The sequence below is a fragment of the Hordeum vulgare genome, chromosome 6H (assembly GCF_904849725.1).
Source record: "Hordeum vulgare subsp. vulgare chromosome 6H, MorexV3_pseudomolecules_assembly, whole genome shotgun sequence".
NCBI classification, from domain to species: Eukaryota; Viridiplantae; Streptophyta; class Magnoliopsida; order Poales; family Poaceae; genus Hordeum; species Hordeum vulgare.
In genome coordinates, this window is record NC_058523.1 from 552,773,598 (window position 1) to 552,792,179 (window position 18,582).

Below are 18,582 nucleotides of genomic sequence, written 5' to 3' on the forward strand. Positions count from 1 at the left end.
TCACAAGTAGACTTAATTCAAGGCAAAAAGAAGAGAGAAATTAGCTGATTAGGTCAAATGTGCAAGGCGGGTATTACCTCTCCAGCAACATCGACATTATCCAATGCAAATCCCATAACTGCCCTTATCTGACTTCTCTCTAATGTTAATGCACGCAGCATGTCCTCAAATTCATCATGTTGTGCCTCAGTCAATGTGCGTTCCACTTCAACACGGCGGAGAATTGAACACAAATTAATTGTGTAATAGACACCATCTAAAAGATGGCAAAGTAAAAAAGAGCATGTGACAAGGTCTGACTAAACCTTACCCTGGTTCTACCAGCTGCAAAAGTAGATCCTTTTTTACGATCTGCATGGCAAAGCAGGTGGAACCCATCTAAAATAACACATTTAATACAAAATTGTCAGATCATCGATAAACATGGTTACAAACACATAACTGCACTGTGCACCGCTATTACCTTCCACTTCCTATAATCATGATAAATGGTTCTGTTCGCCATCGTTGTAAAGTATCGCCCTGCGTTCCAATGTACAGTGAAGCAATCAATCATGTCATGTGATGTGTTCTAGAAAAATCATTCGGTAATTCTATTTGAGAAGTTAAGTTGGAATCTATTATTGACAAGATTAACTGTCATCAACACCAAGAATTCCAATTTCATTGTCCGTTGAGTGCAACAATTAACTACACAAACAAGGCTAATTGGTGGTGATTGTTGTTTTAGCAGCAGACACATACCGACATACAAATCTAGAAGGAGGGAGAGCAACCAGCTTACCAGGGGCAATGTGGAGGAGCAGCAAAGAACAACATCCCACTCTTCCTGTACAATCCAATGGCCCTTTTCTTCCTGCACATCTACAAGAGAAGAGCATACCACATGTGAGCATGGGGGATTAGAGAGAGAAATGGGGAAGGGAAGTAAGTCTTCCTTTCATTGAACCAAAATTATCATTTAAACAGAAAAGTAAATCGGCACCTCGAGCACGTCCAGCGTGAAGGCGTCCTGCCTGCACAAAGAGCCAAAACAGAAACCCCAAGCTTCTTCGCGTCAGGCGCCGGCCAAGGCGAGAGCAATGGAGGCGCCCAGGGAAGGGGGCGGGTGAGAGAGAGAGGGAGGGGATCGGCTCGGCCGTACCTGACGGCGAGGTTGGTGATGTAGACGACGGAGGGGGTGTTGTCCTTGAAGAGGCGCACGGTGGCGAGCTCGTCGGCCTGCAGCTTCCACGGCGTGGCGATGACGAACGCGGATGCGCGCCCGACGTCCCCGAGGATCAGCGTGCCTCCTTCCTCGTCGCGCCCTCCCTGCTCGCCCGCCCGCCGCGCCCGCGCCGGCCGGCCCCCTCGCGCCCCCCGCCTCGGCGACGCGGCCCGCCTAGGACATCCTAATAAAACCGCACTCAAAAGCTCACCAAGTTGGTTTTGCACAATTGAACCTCGACACTTAGCAGAGGACATCCTAATGTCAAAGTTTGTCTCTAGTTTGACATGATCAGCACTACATTCAGAAAATGGCAAACAATGTCAGACACTGGCTGGGTTATCCGTTTAAGTTATATATACAGAACTGATGGCTCTAGCAGCCTTGGTCAGTTTTTTGCGAGCCGTGATGAGCTGCATTTATTTGGAGAAGAACTTCCAGATCTCCCTCTCGGGGGCTCGACGACGAGGTGCACACCGTAGGCGCCCTCCTCATCGATCAATGCTCTGAGCTACCGCGCCGAACTGCTGGAGCCAATGTAGCTCTTTTTCGCCGCGAGATACATCACTCCATATGGTGGCCGCAGGCACTGCAAGGGCAGGAACAAGCTGAAATGAAGGTCAAAGTTAAGCAGGTTCAGTTTCGATGTAGATGGCGAATCCGCATAATGCGCCCCAGGAAAGTACTCGCTGCCTTTATTGGGCATCTCATGGCAAGAGAGAGTCTTCTCTGACAAAATGACACTGGAGAATAGCATTACAATTTTAGTAACTAACCTTTTTGATGAGCGAATGAAGGTTTTGAAGAGAGCTTGCAGAGTAAGGGATCTCATTCAATAACACTATGTCATATCCACCCTCATCTCCTGAATATGCCTCGTTTCCCCTCTCCCATGCACGGCTGCCAGTGCCTGATAGTTTTGTTGATCGTCTCGATTGGCAGATATTATTCCCATCCTGGCTGCTGTAACCATCCAAAAGATCATCTTCACAGAACCCTAGTCCCACTCCCGAAAATGCGTCCACCTCATCCTCCAGTATCACCGACAGGACCGTGTGAAGCTCCTCCCAATCCCCAGCATAGAAATGAATGTCTTGAGGCAACTGTTGCCAGGATGGTGTAAGAGGGCTTCCATGTTGATGACTCTGTTTGTCTCGAGCTTGCTCGAGATTTGCGAGCACATTGGGGATTGTTCTTCACCTTATTATTTCAGCACTGGGATCCTGAAAATGCACTGTTGAAGCTCCCTAAAAATTGTTTGGAAGGAGGATATTAGAAACATAAACAGATTATTTTGTGTTCTTTTTTTCAGAAAGGAAAGGATATTCATTGCAAGTGCATCAGCCAAACAGAGTACAGGTACTATAGTTTTTTGTACATGGACACAACAATAATGAACAGTAATATACCAGATAGATATGTCACCATGGTAAATGACATGGGAGACTGATGGTAAGTGAAATCTGAGGTTACTTTGTTGAAATAATAAATAAAGAGAAAACAAGGATCAGTACCTTCAGGCAAGAAAATATCCCAGGAAGCCCATATCCGCAGCCACGGAAGCAAACAAAATATCTGAATATGGTACAATTTATAGTGAATACTTTCCTGTGTTGTTTTCTGCTTTCTGAAGATCCCATGGATAAAGAATCATCTCCAATTTCTTGTTCATGTGCTTCAAGCTCCACACAAATTCTGAATAAAATCAGATCTCACACAACTGAGGGCCTCCACTACGCGCCGCAACGATGGATCCCGACCCGGCTGGATGCCAAAATATGTCAAAAAACTGTTTATTACAAGCCTCGAACAAATGATGGATCTCTATCATAATAACAAGCAAAGCGTAATGGTTAAATCATGGACTCGATACATGAATAAGATGTATGGATGTATGGATGTATCTCTCTGTTGTGTTTCACGTTCACCACGCTAGCGACAGCAGGAGCGCGGCCATGGCGGCGGTCTGCACGACGATCCCCCAGCGCCCGTACTGCCGGCCGCTCCCGCTCTGCACCAAGAACAAATTCAGAAACGTTCAACTCAGATCACCATTAGTTGCTGCCGCTCTTCTCTAACAAAAAATAAGAGAGTGATGGATTACCAGATCGTTGGCGGATGGTGCGGGGCCGGAGACGTCCTCCACGGTGGTGGGCTCGGGCGCGATGGGGGCCGGCGGGCTGCACGGCTCCGGCGCGGGGGCGGGCGACTTCTTCTTGCCGCTCCTCTTTCTCTTGTGCTTGTTCTTGCTCTTGGACGGAGCCTTGGCCGGAGGCAGCACGGCGGGTGCCTCGGCCACCGGCGGGGGCGTCGCCATGGAAGGGAGCACTGCGGGCGCCTCGGCCGGTGCGGCTGCCAGCGGGGGAGTCGTCGCGGGCGGAGGTGCGGTGACCGGTGGTGGCGTCACGGGAGGAGGCGCCTTCACGGGCGGTGGTGACACGGGAGGAGGCGTCACGACGAGCGGCGGCGGGACACGGGCGCGACAACCGGAGGCGGCTTGATCGGCGCGACTGCGGGTGGCGGCTTAGCGGGCGCGACGGGGGTGGCGGTGGGCGCGGGAGTAACAGGGGTGGCGGTGGGCGCGGGAGTAAAGGGGGTGGCGGTGGGCGCGGGCATGGCCGGCTCGGGAGGTGACTGAGCGGGCGCCGTCGGCACTGTCACCGGCGTGGGCGTGGCCGGCGCCGCTGCGGCCGTCCCCCACCTCCCGGATCCCTTCTGCCATCATCCTGCATCATGCCCTGATCGGATCGGCGCCACCGCCGTCAGTCGGTCGGTCGGCATGGCCGGCGGCTAGGGTTCCCGTCGGGAGGAGAGATGGAGGATCTAACCGTGGGCTTCGATGCTTGAGAGGATCTACGAGCAGGGAAAGGAGGGGAGGTGGCGCCGGTGGTGGAGTGGAGGCCGCCAGGCCGGGGTTGGGGGAGACCACGGAGGCCGAGAGGAGGGGATCGTGAGAGCGTGGGGGGAGGCAGGTGCGTTCGTGGGTCGCGTCTTTTTTTTTTTGCCTTTTGACGGTTTGGGTGGACGTGGGTGGACTTCTCTTCTCTCTAACGATAGAAGGAAGGTCGAACCATAGCTAGGTCGAACCATCACGACGTTCGATCCTGCTTTAATAGTAGAGACTTATATTTAGGAACGGAGGGAGTAGATTGCAGCAAATTTGTAGCCAGTGAGAAACCGTTGATGGGAACAGTATACCATTGGCACTTAAATGAAGCAAATGTTTAGATTTGTTGGAAACATGTTACATGAATATATGAAGCAAAGAACGAACGAACGATGCAGAACAAGATACAGCACACCTAATATGTATATAGATTAAAAAAATCTAATCATAATAGAAGCAAACTGTATAATTTGCTGGCCCAAGTTTTACTGTCGAAACGGATATTCAGTTACATTGGACACATGTATCTATCTCGTGGAAGCAAATTCTCTAATCAAGCTATGATGGTCAAACATAATAATTATGTTCCCCAAAGGAAAAAAACATAGAAGCTTATTGTTGTTGCACCACACGCAAATTCTCGAGTTCACTGAAACATGATTTCATTGTGTTGAAAACGTGTGTTACACTAAAGAAATTTTGGTATGCATCGGAAGCAAACAAATTCCCTGTTCGAGCTGCGACGTTAGATAAATAAGTTTATCCAACACAAAACAACTTTTCCTTAAGTAGAACATATTTTACTTTGAAGCAAATTTATTAACTTATGGAAGCACATTTTCATTCCGGTGGACGCAAAATTAATATGCATCAGATTTTAGTAGCATGCATGGCATACAGAAATTTTTGAACCAAATTGTCAACAAAAAGAAAAAAAAAATAAACAGACTGCCAATTATGCTTGCATGACTTTAGGAGGGCACGTAATTTTCGCTGGACAGTTTTAGGAAACAAATCGCATTCAAATCCTTTTGTTACGTGGAAACTATCATGCACCACGTTCTCAAATCAAATCTAACCAGTCAAAGTATTCTCATCCAACGGTGGGGCATTGGTCTGATGCAGGGATAGGCATCAGTGGTTTGATGCCTAGAGCTTCCCATACTTAAGCGACAATCCTTTGGTTTTTTCTTAATGTTTTTCTTATAACTACTGTTCAATTATGTGGCAAAAAGTAACAGCGATAAGTGAACAGTAACTTCACATGATCAGTACTTTTTAGTTGCGTGGCTGGGTTTCCTTCTTCTATCAAAGCTCCATTCACATCCACACATTTTGCCCCGTTCCACTGCTTGTCTACTCTAATCTATCCAGGGAACTTTTTCATAGGCATTACCTCCGCCAAGAAAGGCAACTGAACTCTCATAAGCAAAATTCCTTCGGAGTGAGAGGTTCTCTGAATTAGAAAAAACTAAACAGGTTTAACAATTTCCGTGTCCACGTAACGAAAAAAATTACGCCGGCCAGATGTTTGAACTTGCAAACATAGATACTTAGGACCTGATTGGATCAGCGTTTTCGTTTGAAATACCTCCGTAAAAGATACATGCCTCAGTTGGCCGTTTCATTTCCAGTCCGAAATTGCTCATTGGTCGGTAAGTTACACTCTTCCAAAGCTGCCAATAATAAGGTATGCACTCAGGTCAAAGCTTCGCTGTGGAAAACTTGTGCTCCGGGTGCCGGCCGTACTAACAAACAAATCACCCACGGCTCGGCAAACAAAACTAGCTTTCCCCGAGCATTCATGCCCACGTCAACATCAAGCTTGGCTGGAAATGATCTGCCGATCAACACAGCAGCTCAGACCTTCAGCTACGTTGACCAGCATCTTGCATCTGTTTCAGCTTCCGCGATGGCCGTCGTCTCCATGGACCCCGGAGCCGGCGGTTCCAGCGAGGAGGAGCGTCGGTACGGTGCGAAGATAACCGCGGTGGTGGTGCTTTCCTGCGCCACAGCGGCCATGGCCGGCGCCATCTTCGGCTATGACCTCGGAGCCTCAGGTACCAGAGACGCCAACTTTGTTTCATCGGCACCTTGGAGCATGATTTTTTGACTGTGTACGTTGATACAGGCCGCGTGTCGTCGATGATGCCGTTCCTGAGGGAATTCTTCCCGGACGTGTACCGGCGGATGAACAGCGGCGCCGTCAGCAACTACTGCAAGTTCGACAGCCAGCTCCTCACGCTTTTCACCTCCTCGCTCTACATCTCCGGGCTGCTCACCGCGATGCTCCTGGCGTCCTGGCCGTCCGCCGTCCATGATCATCGGAGCAGTTGCATGCCTGGCCGGCGCCGCCGTCAGCAGCGGGGCCGTCAACGTGTACGTGACCATCCTCGGAAGGGCGCTGCTCGGCGTCGGGCTCGGATTTGCCAACCAGGTGAGCTCACCTGCAGTCACCAAGACCCTTGAGAACACCATGAAAAATCAAATGATTTTGCAAGTGCAAATTAAGTGCCAGCTACTGTATCGATCTGTCAGAGATGCTGCTACGCATGAAAGCAACATAATATGCAAACATAAACTTGCAGGCAGTCCTACTGTACCTGTCTGAGATGGCCCCTGCTGGGGAATCCAGATGCTCGTCTCTGAGGCGCTGATCGGAAGCCTCAGCGGTTCAAAATGTTTATTACCGAAACTTCTATTTCTGAATGGAAAAACTGTAACCAACTGAATGCAGGCGCCACTATGTTTGTTTTAGGAGATTACTAGGTTTTTCTACTCATATGGTTCGGCACTAAAAAGAACAAACTTTAGGAAATGGACGTGCCCTATGTAAATTTTCTTATACAAAATATAGTATATATAACAATGTTGATCAGATACATAATTTGGAAGATCCTACACGAGTACACAAGGGGGTACATAACGACTTACCGGTCAGCAGTAAACTCATGCCCCTTGCCAAAAACAATCTCTGAAGCCAGAGAATCAGCTATGCAACATGCTTTGTAAGTCCTGAAGTCGCCTTCCAACTTCTTCGCAAATATGAAGTCAACTATCTGTCACACATAGATACATGTGTATTATTAGCACAACGATGCTATCTAAACTCATATGCATCAGGAACACGGGGTCAGATAATGACTTGCAGATTGATGTCCCGATAGTATGAGCATAAGAATATCCGCTGAAACAACTCTGTAAATAATAAGTAGATCTCTGAGTTGCTACAGTGCTACCCATACACGGAAAAACAGAGTTGCTCCAGCCTATCAGACCCAAGTTGGCCTGAAGATCAAGATTAAGAAAGAATAACTGAAACTCGCAAATCTTAGCTACTTTATCGGACGAATTCATGGGTTCGAGCGTGATACAAGAAAAACCAAAGGCCAACCAGGAACACTGGCAGCTTAGGTTCTGTTTGGATTACTGTTTTGACACAAATACCTCTGTCGAAAAAATACAGACCTCTCCTCGTCGTTTTTTTTTCCGGCTGGAAATCTGCTAGCAACCGGTAAGATACACCTGGAAAATTAATACGACTGTATTTGATTACACCGCTACTAAGCGCGGCCTTAGGGGGAAACCCTAATACAAGAGAGATACCCAGAGAGTTCTATAAACGCGGCTTTATAGCCTTATTACAACTTGGAGGAAAAAGAAGGAAAGGCAAAATGGAGTAGTTAGCTCTCTGAAGGCTTGCCGGAAAGCCAACAGCGACAAGCGAGGCTCTCGCAGCCGTTAGATGCTGATCGGACACGATCTGGGTCTTCATAACTGGCGAAGCGGTACGGAGACAGGAGGAGCGTCAGAGTTGTCTCGTTCAAACTTAACTGAATCGACGATGCAGTGTTGATTTCTTCAGAGAACACACACTTGGGTCCTGACACAGCCTTGCCATCTTAGCATTTCCATGCATTGTGATCTGTGAGCATCTGCAATAACATAAATGCATAGACAGCTAAAATATCCTTTTCAAGTGATACACTCTTTTCAGATAAATGATGAGACACTAAACAGGTGACACGCTCTATTCAGACATCTAAAAAAATCCGTTTTCTTGCAAAGCTAGGGGCGCAAACATGGGCACGACTGCACGCTGAAATACATAGCTGGCAAACTTCTATAATTGCAGAGACCAGAACGGTGTGTCTAAGTCCACCCAGAGAGTTTGACCTCACATTTTTAAGCAACAAGGTCCCTTTGTAAATCCAGTCAGGGCCTAATGATGTTCTCCTGAAACCCAAAAGAAAAGGAAATGTGTGCTTCTTAATGAGCTGACATGTCCATGTTTTTAACCTCTCCAGTTACATGGTCAAGCAGTAGGTGATGCATGTCCAGTGGGAAGACCATGGAATTTTCTGCACTACTGATGTTCACATTTACCTACAATCTCATATGTATATGCACAAAAAATTGGTTCATTTAAAAGAAAAACATCCAACGTAACAATACCAAAACCAAAACAACTAAAAGTACATGAATTTGTTCTGTTGATAAACACATGAGTTTGCTCTGTTCATAAACATATGGAATCCAACTAAAATTGTAGTAATCAGCACATTCAAACAAGAAAACCAAGCAGTCACATCTAAAAGAAAGGTAGATGGCTAGTCTCTTTATTGAGAAAGGCTAGTCTATCATGGCCAAGATGATAACAACCACAACCCAACATTTCAAGCTTTCTAGAAATATCTCTCCTTGACTGCTTCCAAGGCTCCCAGAAAGTTCCCGTGGGAAAAAGGACCACAAATAAAATGCTTGACTGACTCTGCTTCTTCCCGGAGTTCTGATGTACCTTGCCCAAGGCAACTCATCCACTTCCTTTCTTCAATATCCCAGTTTCATAGTTCGTTACAGCAATGGATCTCATTCCCATAGAAATAATCATCTGCCTTCTTTGTTGGTCTTTTTGGTTATCCCCATTCTGTGCATCATCCAGCAACCGCCTTCTTCCCGGCAAGCCCCTTTCTAGTAGAAGCACCATCACCTCCGATGACGGCACTTTTGCCCTGGGATTCTTCTCCCTGTCCAGCTCCAGCACAAAACATTACTACGTCGGCATATGGTACAAGAACATACCTGTCCAGCGCCCGACGAGGCCAGATGCCACAACAGCCCCCAGCAGATTCGCCTCCTGCAGCGGCCCACACACAGCGACCCCGAAAGCGCCCCGGTTCCAGCACCCTGCGCGACGGCAACGAGCAGATTTGCCTCACCCCCCATCACCATGCAACGGCCACGCAGCCGGACTGCCACATGCCCTTCTTCCTGGACGTTGGGACAGTTCCTGGCAGCCGCCACTAAGCAGCTCAACGCCACCCTGCCGTCCCCTGGGAAGCGCCCGCGGCCGCCTCTGAACTTCAGTCCACGGCGAGGACGATCTGCGGCATCTCAACAGCGTAGCTGGCGAATTCTATAATTGCAGAGAACAGGGATATATACGTTATTTCACCCATAATGTTTGACCTCACATCCTAATGTAATTTTTAAGCAACAAGCACAAGGTCCTTTTGTACATTCGGACAGGGTTCAATGGTGTTCATCTGAAGCCCGAAAGAACAAACAATGTTTGCTTCTTTATGAGCTGGTATGTCCATGTTTTCAACTTATCCAGTTATAACTCAGATGGTCAAACATTAGCTAAAGCAAATCCAAAGGAAAGACCACGGAATTTCCTGCACCACTGATGTCCGACATAAAGACCCATGATCTCATATGTAGATACACAAAAGATAAGTTTGTTTCAAAAAAATCTAAGGTAACATACCAAAACCAAAACAAGGGGTTTGTTCCAACTAAAATTGTAGTGATCAGCACATTCAAACAAGAAAACCCAGCAGTCACATCGAAAAGAAAAGTAAATGGCTATTCTGTTTGCTGACAAAGGTCAGTCCATCATAGTCCAGGTGATAGCAACCAACCCAACATTTTCAAACTTCCTAGAAACATCTCTCTTTGACTACTTCCAAGATTCCCACTTTCCCAGTAGCTTCCTGTGGAAAAAGGAGCCCAAATAAAATGCTTGACTGACTCTGCCTCAGTTCTGATTTGCATTGTCCAAGGCAGTTCTTTGCTTCCATATCCCAGTTCCATAGTTCACTACAGCAATGGATCCCCTTCCCCTACACACAATCATCTGGCTTGTTTGTTGGTCATTTTGGTTATTCCCGTTCTGTGCATCATCCGGCAGCCGCCTTCTTCCCGACAAGCCGCTTTCTGCTGGAAGCACCATCACCTCCGATGACGGCACTTTTGCCCTGGGATTCTTCTCCCTGTCCAGCTCCAGCACAAAACATTACTACGTCGGCATATGGTACAAGAACATACCCGAAGACAACTGTGTGTGGGTTGCCAACCGTGCCATGCCCATAACTGATCCTTCTTCTGCAACACTCGCGTTCACAAGCGAATCCGATCTTGCGTTGTCAGACACCAACGGACAGCTTCTCTGGACGACAAACATCAGCGCTGCAGGAAATTCATCGTCAGAGGCAACTGGTGGAATAGCCACGCTTGAGAACAATGGGAATTTTATCCTTCAGTCATCACATGGCATCATCTTATGGCAAAGCTTCGATTACCCGACCGACACTCTCCTTCCACATATGAACCTCCTTCCAGGTATGAACCTCAGACTCACCCACAAGACACATGCACTACAACGGCTCATCTCTTGGAGAAGTCCCCAAGACCCGTCCCCAGGCAACTTCTTATATGGTGCAGACCCTGATGAGTTTCGACAACGTTTTATATGGAATGGCTCAACCCCATACATGCGAGGTTCTATATGGAATAAAAATTTGGTAGTCGGACAGTATGTCGAGAGTATCAAGTCCACAATTTACTATGAACTGCGTACTATTGATGATGAGATCTATGCTTCCTTTGGACTGCCGGTACCAGGTGTTTCATTACTGCAAATGAAGATTGACTACTCAGGCAAGATAAAAACACGAGTCTGGAATAGCAGCAGGTCCAAATGGACTGACCTGTGGTCAGGACCTAACCAGGAATGCAACAAATTTGGTTATTGTGGTCCATTTGGTTACTGCGACAACACACAGCCTATTGTGACATGCAAGTGTCTTGATGGCTTTGAGCCAAACAACAAACAAGACTGGACGGCCAGCAGGTTTTCGCAGGGATGCCACCGAATGGAAGCACTAAGATGTGGTCAAGGGGATGGCTTCTTAAATATGTTAACCATGAAGGTTCCCAGCCAGTTCTTGTATGTCAAGAATAGAAGCTTAGATGAATGCATAGCAGAATGCACCAGCAACTGCTCCTGCACGGCGTTTACTTACACCAATATGAGCATTGATGCTATAAATGGGGATGAAACTAGATGCCTATTATGGATCGGAGATTTGATCGACATGGAAAAGCTTATTGGACAAGGGGAAACTCTCTATATCCGGGTTAATGGACTGAGTGGTACAGTTTACTATTTCTGTTTCTCTGCTTGTGCTGTTAGATATACTCCTCTATTTGCGGCTCCAGTGGAGCTCCAGTAATATCCTCTTGAGTTCTATACGTACAATGTGAGTACAAGATAGGTTTAAATTAGTAGTGGCGGGCAAATATTAGAGGGTAAAGACTTGATAATGCCATTATGATAGAACAGTTTGGTGTAACATATATACAGTGTGTGAATCACTACAATCTTTTTTATATGAAAAGAACATAGCTTATTCAATTGGAGGGTGCAGATTAGGAGCCACGGATGTTGCATGAAAATATGAGCAAGTAATGGTTCACAATATTTCGGATCATGTTTATAAAGTTAGTTAGTATGTAAAGCACTTCCATCTGAAACATTTATTAAGGAACAGCTTCTAATACATGCTTCAGACATTGAGGTGTTCAGAAACATTTTGCCAGCCGCCAATACAGTTGTTCCAAAGTGTATATATCTAATCTCAGCGAATGTATAGGAAGTGAGCATAGCTCATATTGACAGGAGAGTGAGTGTACAGTCTCACAACCCTGGTTCAAGTCCTATTTAATTGGACATGAATTTGGCTTACTGTCTACTACCTCTGTTTATAAATATAAGACGTGCTGGCAGTTCAATTTGAACTGCCAAAACGTCTTATTTTAGGAACAGAGGGTTTATTTCCTATTAATAGAAAATGTAGTTGCTCCTACAAGTTCATAGAATCCATGTCTATACATACCTATAGAAGGAAACCTTCATGTTCTGGCATAAGTTGTATATGCCATCTGATTATAGTGTATAAAAAAATAGGGCATGACAACCACTCCATCCAGTTCAACAAAACATGTTGTGCGGGTTTTAGTGTTAAGTATCAAACAGACAATTTGCATGTTCCAAATGTTATCATACTCATGATGCAATTATTCATGTGAGAAATAGATTGCTTGAGAATGAAACAATGTGCATGTAGTTCATACTTGTAAGAAATATTTGTCTTGTGAAACTAACTATTTAGCAAATGTTTAAATTATGTTTGCTTACAGACTGAATTTTGACAGATAAAAAGGGGAAGAGCATTGTTTTAAAAATTACACTGCCAGTTGTGTCAAGTTTGCTCATGATCATATGTGTGTGGCTTGTTTGGATCTGCAACTTGGGAGGTAGAACACAGTTCCATACTTTTCTCTGTGTATTTCCCTCAAGCATGTTTGCACAGGCCAATGCTATTCCATATTTCTATGTTCTATGTTCCTTTATTACAATGTTTGCATCAATATTCCTGCTAGGCAAACAAAGAAACAAGAAAATTTGGAAGAAGCTGATGTCAGGAACTTTGAGCACCTCTGTTGAACTTCGCGATGGAAACATGAAGTATCCTTTTATTAGCTTCAAAGAAATAATACTTGCAACGAACAATTTCTCTAGCTCCAACATGCTTGGACATGGAGGTTTTGGCAATGTTTACAAGGTAATGGTAAATTTTGTCTTATAGAGCAACATAACTGTATTTCCATCGTCTTTGATCTAAAAGTATGCGATTGGCAGGGAACATTAGAAGATAGTACAGAAATTGCCGTGAAAAGGCTAAGTAAGGGTTCTGGTCAGGGGGTAATGGAGTTCAGAAATGAAGTAATACTCATTGCAAAGTTGCAGCACCAAAACTTGGTTAGACTTCTAGGTTTCTGTATCCATGGAGATGAGAAACTTTTGATATATGAATACTTATCAAACAAAAGTCTACACGCCATGCTTTTCGGTATGTTCTGCTTACGTCTTGACAAATTTCAGTAAGTAATGAAATCAACCAAAATGACTGATGTTATCCCTCAATTGGTGCTATTGGTAGCAGATGCCACAAGAAAATCAATGCTAGATTGGCCGATAAGATTCGAGATAATCAAAGGGGTAGCTAGAGGACTTCTTTATCTTCATCAAGATTCAAGGCTGAAGATAATTCACAGGGATCTCAAAGCAAGCAACATATTGTTAGATGCCGAAATGTGTCCTAAGATATCTGATTTTGGTATGGCAAGGATATTTGGTGGCAATCAGCAGCAAGAAAATACTAACCGTGTTGTTGGCACATAGTAAGTGATATACTGCAGGGATTATCTTTACGCATTATTCTTGTACTTGACTAAAATTATGTTCTGTGTTCAAACAGCGGTTACATGTCACCTGAATATGTTTTGAAAGGAGTGTTTTCTGTGAAGTCTGATGTATATAGCTTTGGAGTTTTACTACTGGAGATTGTGAGTGGCTCAAAGATCAGCTCTGTGCTCCTAAAAGCAGACTTCAGCAGCATTATAGCCTATGTAAGTAAAATGACATGTTTGAATTTCTGCAAGTATAGTAAATATATGCATCTTGAAAGGGAAGAGAATGGATGCAGGCATGGAGCTTATGGAAGGATGGGAACACAAAGGATTTTGTTGACTCACCAATTGTGGGGGGCTGCTCACTGGATGAAACTTTACGGTGCATCCATATCGGACTCTTATGTGTTCAAGGCAGCCCAAATGCGCGGCCACTCATGTCATCAATTGTGTCCTTTCTGGAGAATGGAGATATATCACTTCCAACTCCAAAAGAGCCTATGTATTTTGTAGAAAATAACTATTGTGCCGATGGAGCAGCAGAAAATACTGTGAATTCTGCAAATACCATGAGCATTACAGTGCTAGAGGGACGCTAGTACCTGGCAGTCTAATTTCTGCATATGTGAACTGGTATTTTTCTTGAAGAACAAGAAGCTTTGTTTTAATATAGACAATGTATTTCAGCTCCAGGAGCTCACACAACAAATGAGCGAGGTCTAAATGTTCTTTCTAAAGACCTTCTCACGAAGAATTTTGGATGCATAAAAGAAGGCAAGTTATGCAGTTAATCTTTTGTGTCCTTAAAAAAAGGGATAGTATAATTGTATATTCGTTAGCTTTTCATGCAATATGTCTCTTAGTTACTATGCAGCTTTTTATAAGTACAAACATGGAAGTAAGAAATAGTCAGGGTTATATCGGATATCTCACTTTAGTGTGCCAGAAATCATGTGGAAAAGCGACTTCAAATTACATTACAAAACATACACAATGCTCACCTAGAAGAAAAGACGTGCTGTCGCATTGATCCAAAATGCTTAAAGTATACAACATAACCCATAACTAAACAAGTGCCATCGGTCCAGAAATGAGAAACTTATATAGGAGAATGTGAACAACCCTTAACAGTACCAAGGTTACGTCTCCCTCTTTTTTGGGGGGATTTGATAACTACCACGCTCCGGTTCAAAGAGTCATTGATCGATTACCTAATTGTACGCTTTGGAATCAGGTTAAATAAGGTTTTAGGGGAGCACAGAAGCACCATAAAGATTTGTTTCAAGGGACAGATTGATTTGTGAGGACTGGAAAATACGCCAGCAGCCGGGTTCTCCTCCCAGGCATTTCCGCAAACACCTTGTGCCCGCTCTAGCTCACTGCTCATGGGCATCAACCGAGGACACCTCGGCTGGAGATTCCGTCACAAAGGCCAAAGGGCATGGGTTGTAAGAAACAACTAGAGAGTAGAGATTTGCATGTAGAGCACGCACCTTTGAGAAGCTCTCGCTCCCGCGCTCCGCCCGGACGGCCTCACGCGCTAAGCCGCCGTCGTGACGCCGTCCATATCTGCCGCCCGAGCCCGTACTGGCTCCAAATGTGAGGCCGGGAAGAGGGTGGTGGGGGGAGGAAGAAGGTTGCGCCACCTCCTCCTCCCGCCGGAGATGCGGCGTCTCCTCCCCCACCGTGCTCCTCCTCCTCTCCTGTCTCTTTTTTTTTTTTTTAGGAACCAGCTCCTTCCTTCCTCTCGCGCAGCTGGGCCGAGGCCCAAGGGCTTTCTTTGGTGATTCGACGCGCCTCGGCGCGCGCAGCCCAGCCAGGGCTATGGGCCTGTCATTCTACGCAGTTCTCAATCAAACACATGAAAACGCAGTTGTCTCAAAAACAAACAAAAAAAAACACGGGAAAACGCACTTTTGTACTGCCTGCTCACTCGCTCTGTTTTCATGCTGCTCAACCGGTTTTAAATTGAAATATATAATAATAAAATAAAAACAGGACAACCGCTTATACCTTTTCTTAAAGACTAGCAAAAGGCCCGTGCGTTGCAACGGGAGAAAAAAATACCACACGTTTTTAATCTTTTTATAATAATGTTGATTTATTAAAATAATAAGCTAACTAACTAATGTAGTCAGTCCTATCCTATTTTGTTGAGAAATCAACCCGTTCATTGTTAATTTCACCATGATGAGAAATTGAGCGGGACAAGCAAAGCAAAACAAAAAGGCTACCTGAATTGATCAATGAACTATTATCTTATTTCACTCATGGGGTAGAGAATGTGGGATCAGATGACAAACTGAAGGTGGTGTTCCATTCTCTCTCTCTACAACAATGCAATCTTACATTCAATACATTCATTCATCAGCAAAAAAAATTCCACAAAACAAATTTTCTTGCCAGTGCTTGGCACACGGTTGGAGGCATGGGGAGGGGATCTCACCAGATGATGAGTCCTACCGGAGGAGGGGATACGATGAGGGGAGCAAGGGGTTAGTCGCCTCTATGTGGCCATAAGGAGTCGTCGTTGCCGCGCCATAACCTTGGAGTTCTCCGTGTGAGCCATGGAGGGCCGCCTCCACCTGCAAGTACTTCGCTCCTCCGCGCCTTATCCGCGCACCGCCGACGTTCTGCATCGAGCAGACGCATCATCCCAAGTCGCTGTAGCTGTCGCGTTGATTTGATCCAGAAGCTGTGCTCGAGCGCCGAAACGGGGCAGCAAAGGGCATAGGTACGACCGCGGAGGCGGGTGGGTTGAGATCGACAACAGTGGTGGTTGAGGTCGGCCGCGGCGGCGAGTGGTGTGGCAGCGGCCTGGGCACAAGCCAGGGTGGACCAGGGTCGACGCGATGCGCTCGAGCGCCGCAACGGGGGCAGTGAGCGGGGAGAGGTACAGCCGCGGAGGCGGGTGGGTTGAGATCGGCAGAGGTGGCGGTTGAGGTCGGCCACGGCGGCGAGTGGTGTGGCGGCGGCCTGGGCACAGGCCAGGGTGGCCCAGGGTCGACGAGAGGAGGCGATGCGTATGGGTATAATTTTTGCAGCGAATCGTTTTTTCCTTTTGCGTTGTAGTAAATGATGGAGCGCGGGTTGAATAACAAAAATTACAGGAGCTTTATTATAAAAATGTCGTGGTGGGTTTTCCGACGGAAGCAATAGCCGCTTTATTATTAGGTATATATAGCAAAAGGGCCCATGCGTTGCAACGGGAGAAAGAAATACCACACGCTCTTAATTTATAAAAAATGGTCTATAATCTGAGAATTTATAGTTACGACACAAATAAGATGGTCTTATCCTACAAAAATGCAGTTCAAAATTTCACAGGTCTTTTATTTAACACGGCTTGTATGTAGATTTAATACGTACAAAGAATCAGTCAAGTGACCTTCAGTTTCATCTCTAATCCTGATTTTGTTGACGTGTTCATCCCCAACCCGGATGAGTACCGGTATGAAAGAAAGACGAATAACGAATTATTTATTAAGATTGAACCCTAGATAGTATTTTTATTAAACGTTTAACAGATAAAATAATATCATATTTAAATTCTACATATTTTTCTAATCAAATTCCATATATAATATGTTAAATTTGGAGTTACGGTTTAAAAGATATGAATATTTTAAAAAACATTTAATATATACTACGAGTTTAATGTCATAAACAGTAAGGGCTTTTTTGTAAAATCATCTCGGTGGGTTTTCCGACGGAAGCGATAGCCTTTTTATTATTAGGTAAAGATGTACACTTTTTGGCATACAATATTTGTGTTCATAAGATGTAAGGGGAGGTATAAAACACGTACACGCACCAAAAATTAAGGAGGATACAAGTGGTTGTACTGTGGCATACCGTGCTTGCCGCAACTATCAAGCATCCCATGACCTTCGCTGACGCCGAAGAAGGGGAGCATCAAAACCTGGTCCACATCTTAGCACTGTTAACGAGCTATGATAGCCACCCACCCTGGAAGGCTGGATTTAGCCCGATAAGAAACATCGGTTCCAAGCCTCTTCAACGTTGTATTCGAGGCCAACAAGAACCCACCCTTCAAAAGGCGGCTGGATCCTTTACCGTCTTCTGAAGCAGCCATCACAGTCGCACTCCAAGAACAACCCATCCCCGCCATCACGCCAAGACACAACGTCAGATCGAAGTTGCTCCAACAGCTTGGACTCCACAAACATCTCGTTGGCCCGAGCAACATCTCTGACGAGCAGGGAGCATGGGTTTTAAGACCGTTATTCCTATGAGCACCACCAGCATCTGCCCCACCATGACACTGTCGGAGGAAACTCAGAAACCTAAAAACCCTAGGGCTACAGCACACGCACGACCGAGAAACCTGGGCTCGTCTCCCCCTTGCAAAGCCAAGACGGCGATTGGAGAGGAGGGGAGCGGCGTAATCACCGACGGGCCCTTGGATCTAGAAGAACCGCCACCTCCTTTCAGTCATGAGATGAAACGGTTGTGAGAATGTTAGCGTGTTAGAGAAATGTAAGTTCGTATGTGTTTACATCCTTTTATTGCTTAGATCTGCCTTTCGAAACGCTACATACATGTGACATCCTCGGATTAAGCTATAGTAACCATCGTAATTAAGCTACAACGATGGTGAAGAATTAAGCTAAATGCATTTGCTAAAAGTGCTTGATCAACCTTTGATTCGTATCTCATTTCAAATTTCTATTGAAAATCAAAATTTAAATAATAAGTAAAAAAAATATTTTGTCAAACATGAAAAATAAAATCATGATTGGTTTGAAAATATTTACATGGCAACTATAAAATATGACATCATATTGTATCAAGTCTTTTGGTGCCTCAAAATAATTAAAAATGAGTACAAATCAATTAATAAATGCCCTTTAATTTCGTAGTTTTTAAATAAATTTAAAATGCCTTAAATATTTGTGGCTCTGTCAAATATTATAACTTTAATACTTGA

General features: G+C 45.2%; 2 protein-coding genes, 2 long non-coding RNA genes and 2 pseudogenes across 5 annotated transcripts; 2 read left to right on the forward strand and 4 right to left on the reverse strand.

The window, feature by feature from the left end:
- Positions 1-1,450: 1,450 nt before the first annotated feature.
- On the reverse strand, positions 1,451-2,847 carry LOC123405865 (annotated as a pseudogene).
- A 284-nt stretch (positions 2,848-3,131) lies between these two features.
- LOC123405866 lies at positions 3,132-3,988 on the reverse strand (annotated as a pseudogene).
- Positions 3,989-5,603: 1,615 nt separating this feature from the next.
- LOC123403037 lies at positions 5,604-6,911 on the forward strand. 2 transcript variants are annotated; one of them, XM_045097014.1, is made up of 3 exons: positions 5,604-6,154; positions 6,226-6,531; positions 6,683-6,911. In XM_045097014.1, exons 1-3 carry the CDS (start codon positions 5,701-5,703, stop codon positions 6,703-6,705), a joined length of 783 nt encoding a protein of 260 aa, XP_044952949.1. In that variant the 5' UTR covers positions 5,604-5,700; the 3' UTR covers positions 6,706-6,911. The 2 variants fall into 2 exon arrangements, with proteins under 2 accessions (XP_044952949.1, XP_044952948.1); XM_045097013.1 differs by having other exon boundaries at positions 6,226-6,911.
- A 551-nt stretch (positions 6,912-7,462) lies between these two features.
- LOC123403040 lies at positions 7,463-8,979 on the reverse strand. Its single transcript, XR_006611390.1, has 2 exons — positions 8,893-8,979; positions 7,463-8,029 (listed from the first exon to the last, which is right to left on the reverse strand). It is a non-coding gene; the product is annotated as an uncharacterized LOC123403040 (long non-coding RNA).
- Positions 8,980-9,768: 789 nt separating this feature from the next.
- LOC123403039 lies at positions 9,769-15,487 on the reverse strand. The gene is made up of 2 exons (XR_006611389.1): positions 15,125-15,487; positions 9,769-10,565 (listed from the first exon to the last, which is right to left on the reverse strand). It is a non-coding gene; the product is annotated as an uncharacterized LOC123403039 (long non-coding RNA).
- On the forward strand, positions 10,205-14,323 carry LOC123403038 (G-type lectin S-receptor-like serine/threonine-protein kinase B120). The gene is made up of 7 exons (XM_045097015.1): positions 10,205-11,531; positions 12,594-12,695; positions 12,822-13,003; positions 13,081-13,291; positions 13,385-13,622; positions 13,700-13,850; positions 13,928-14,323. The coding sequence occupies exons 1-7, from the start codon at positions 10,205-10,207 to the stop codon at positions 14,228-14,230; spliced, it is 2,514 nt and encodes an 837-aa protein (XP_044952950.1). The 3' UTR covers positions 14,231-14,323.
- Positions 15,488-18,582: the final 3,095 nt, after the last annotated feature.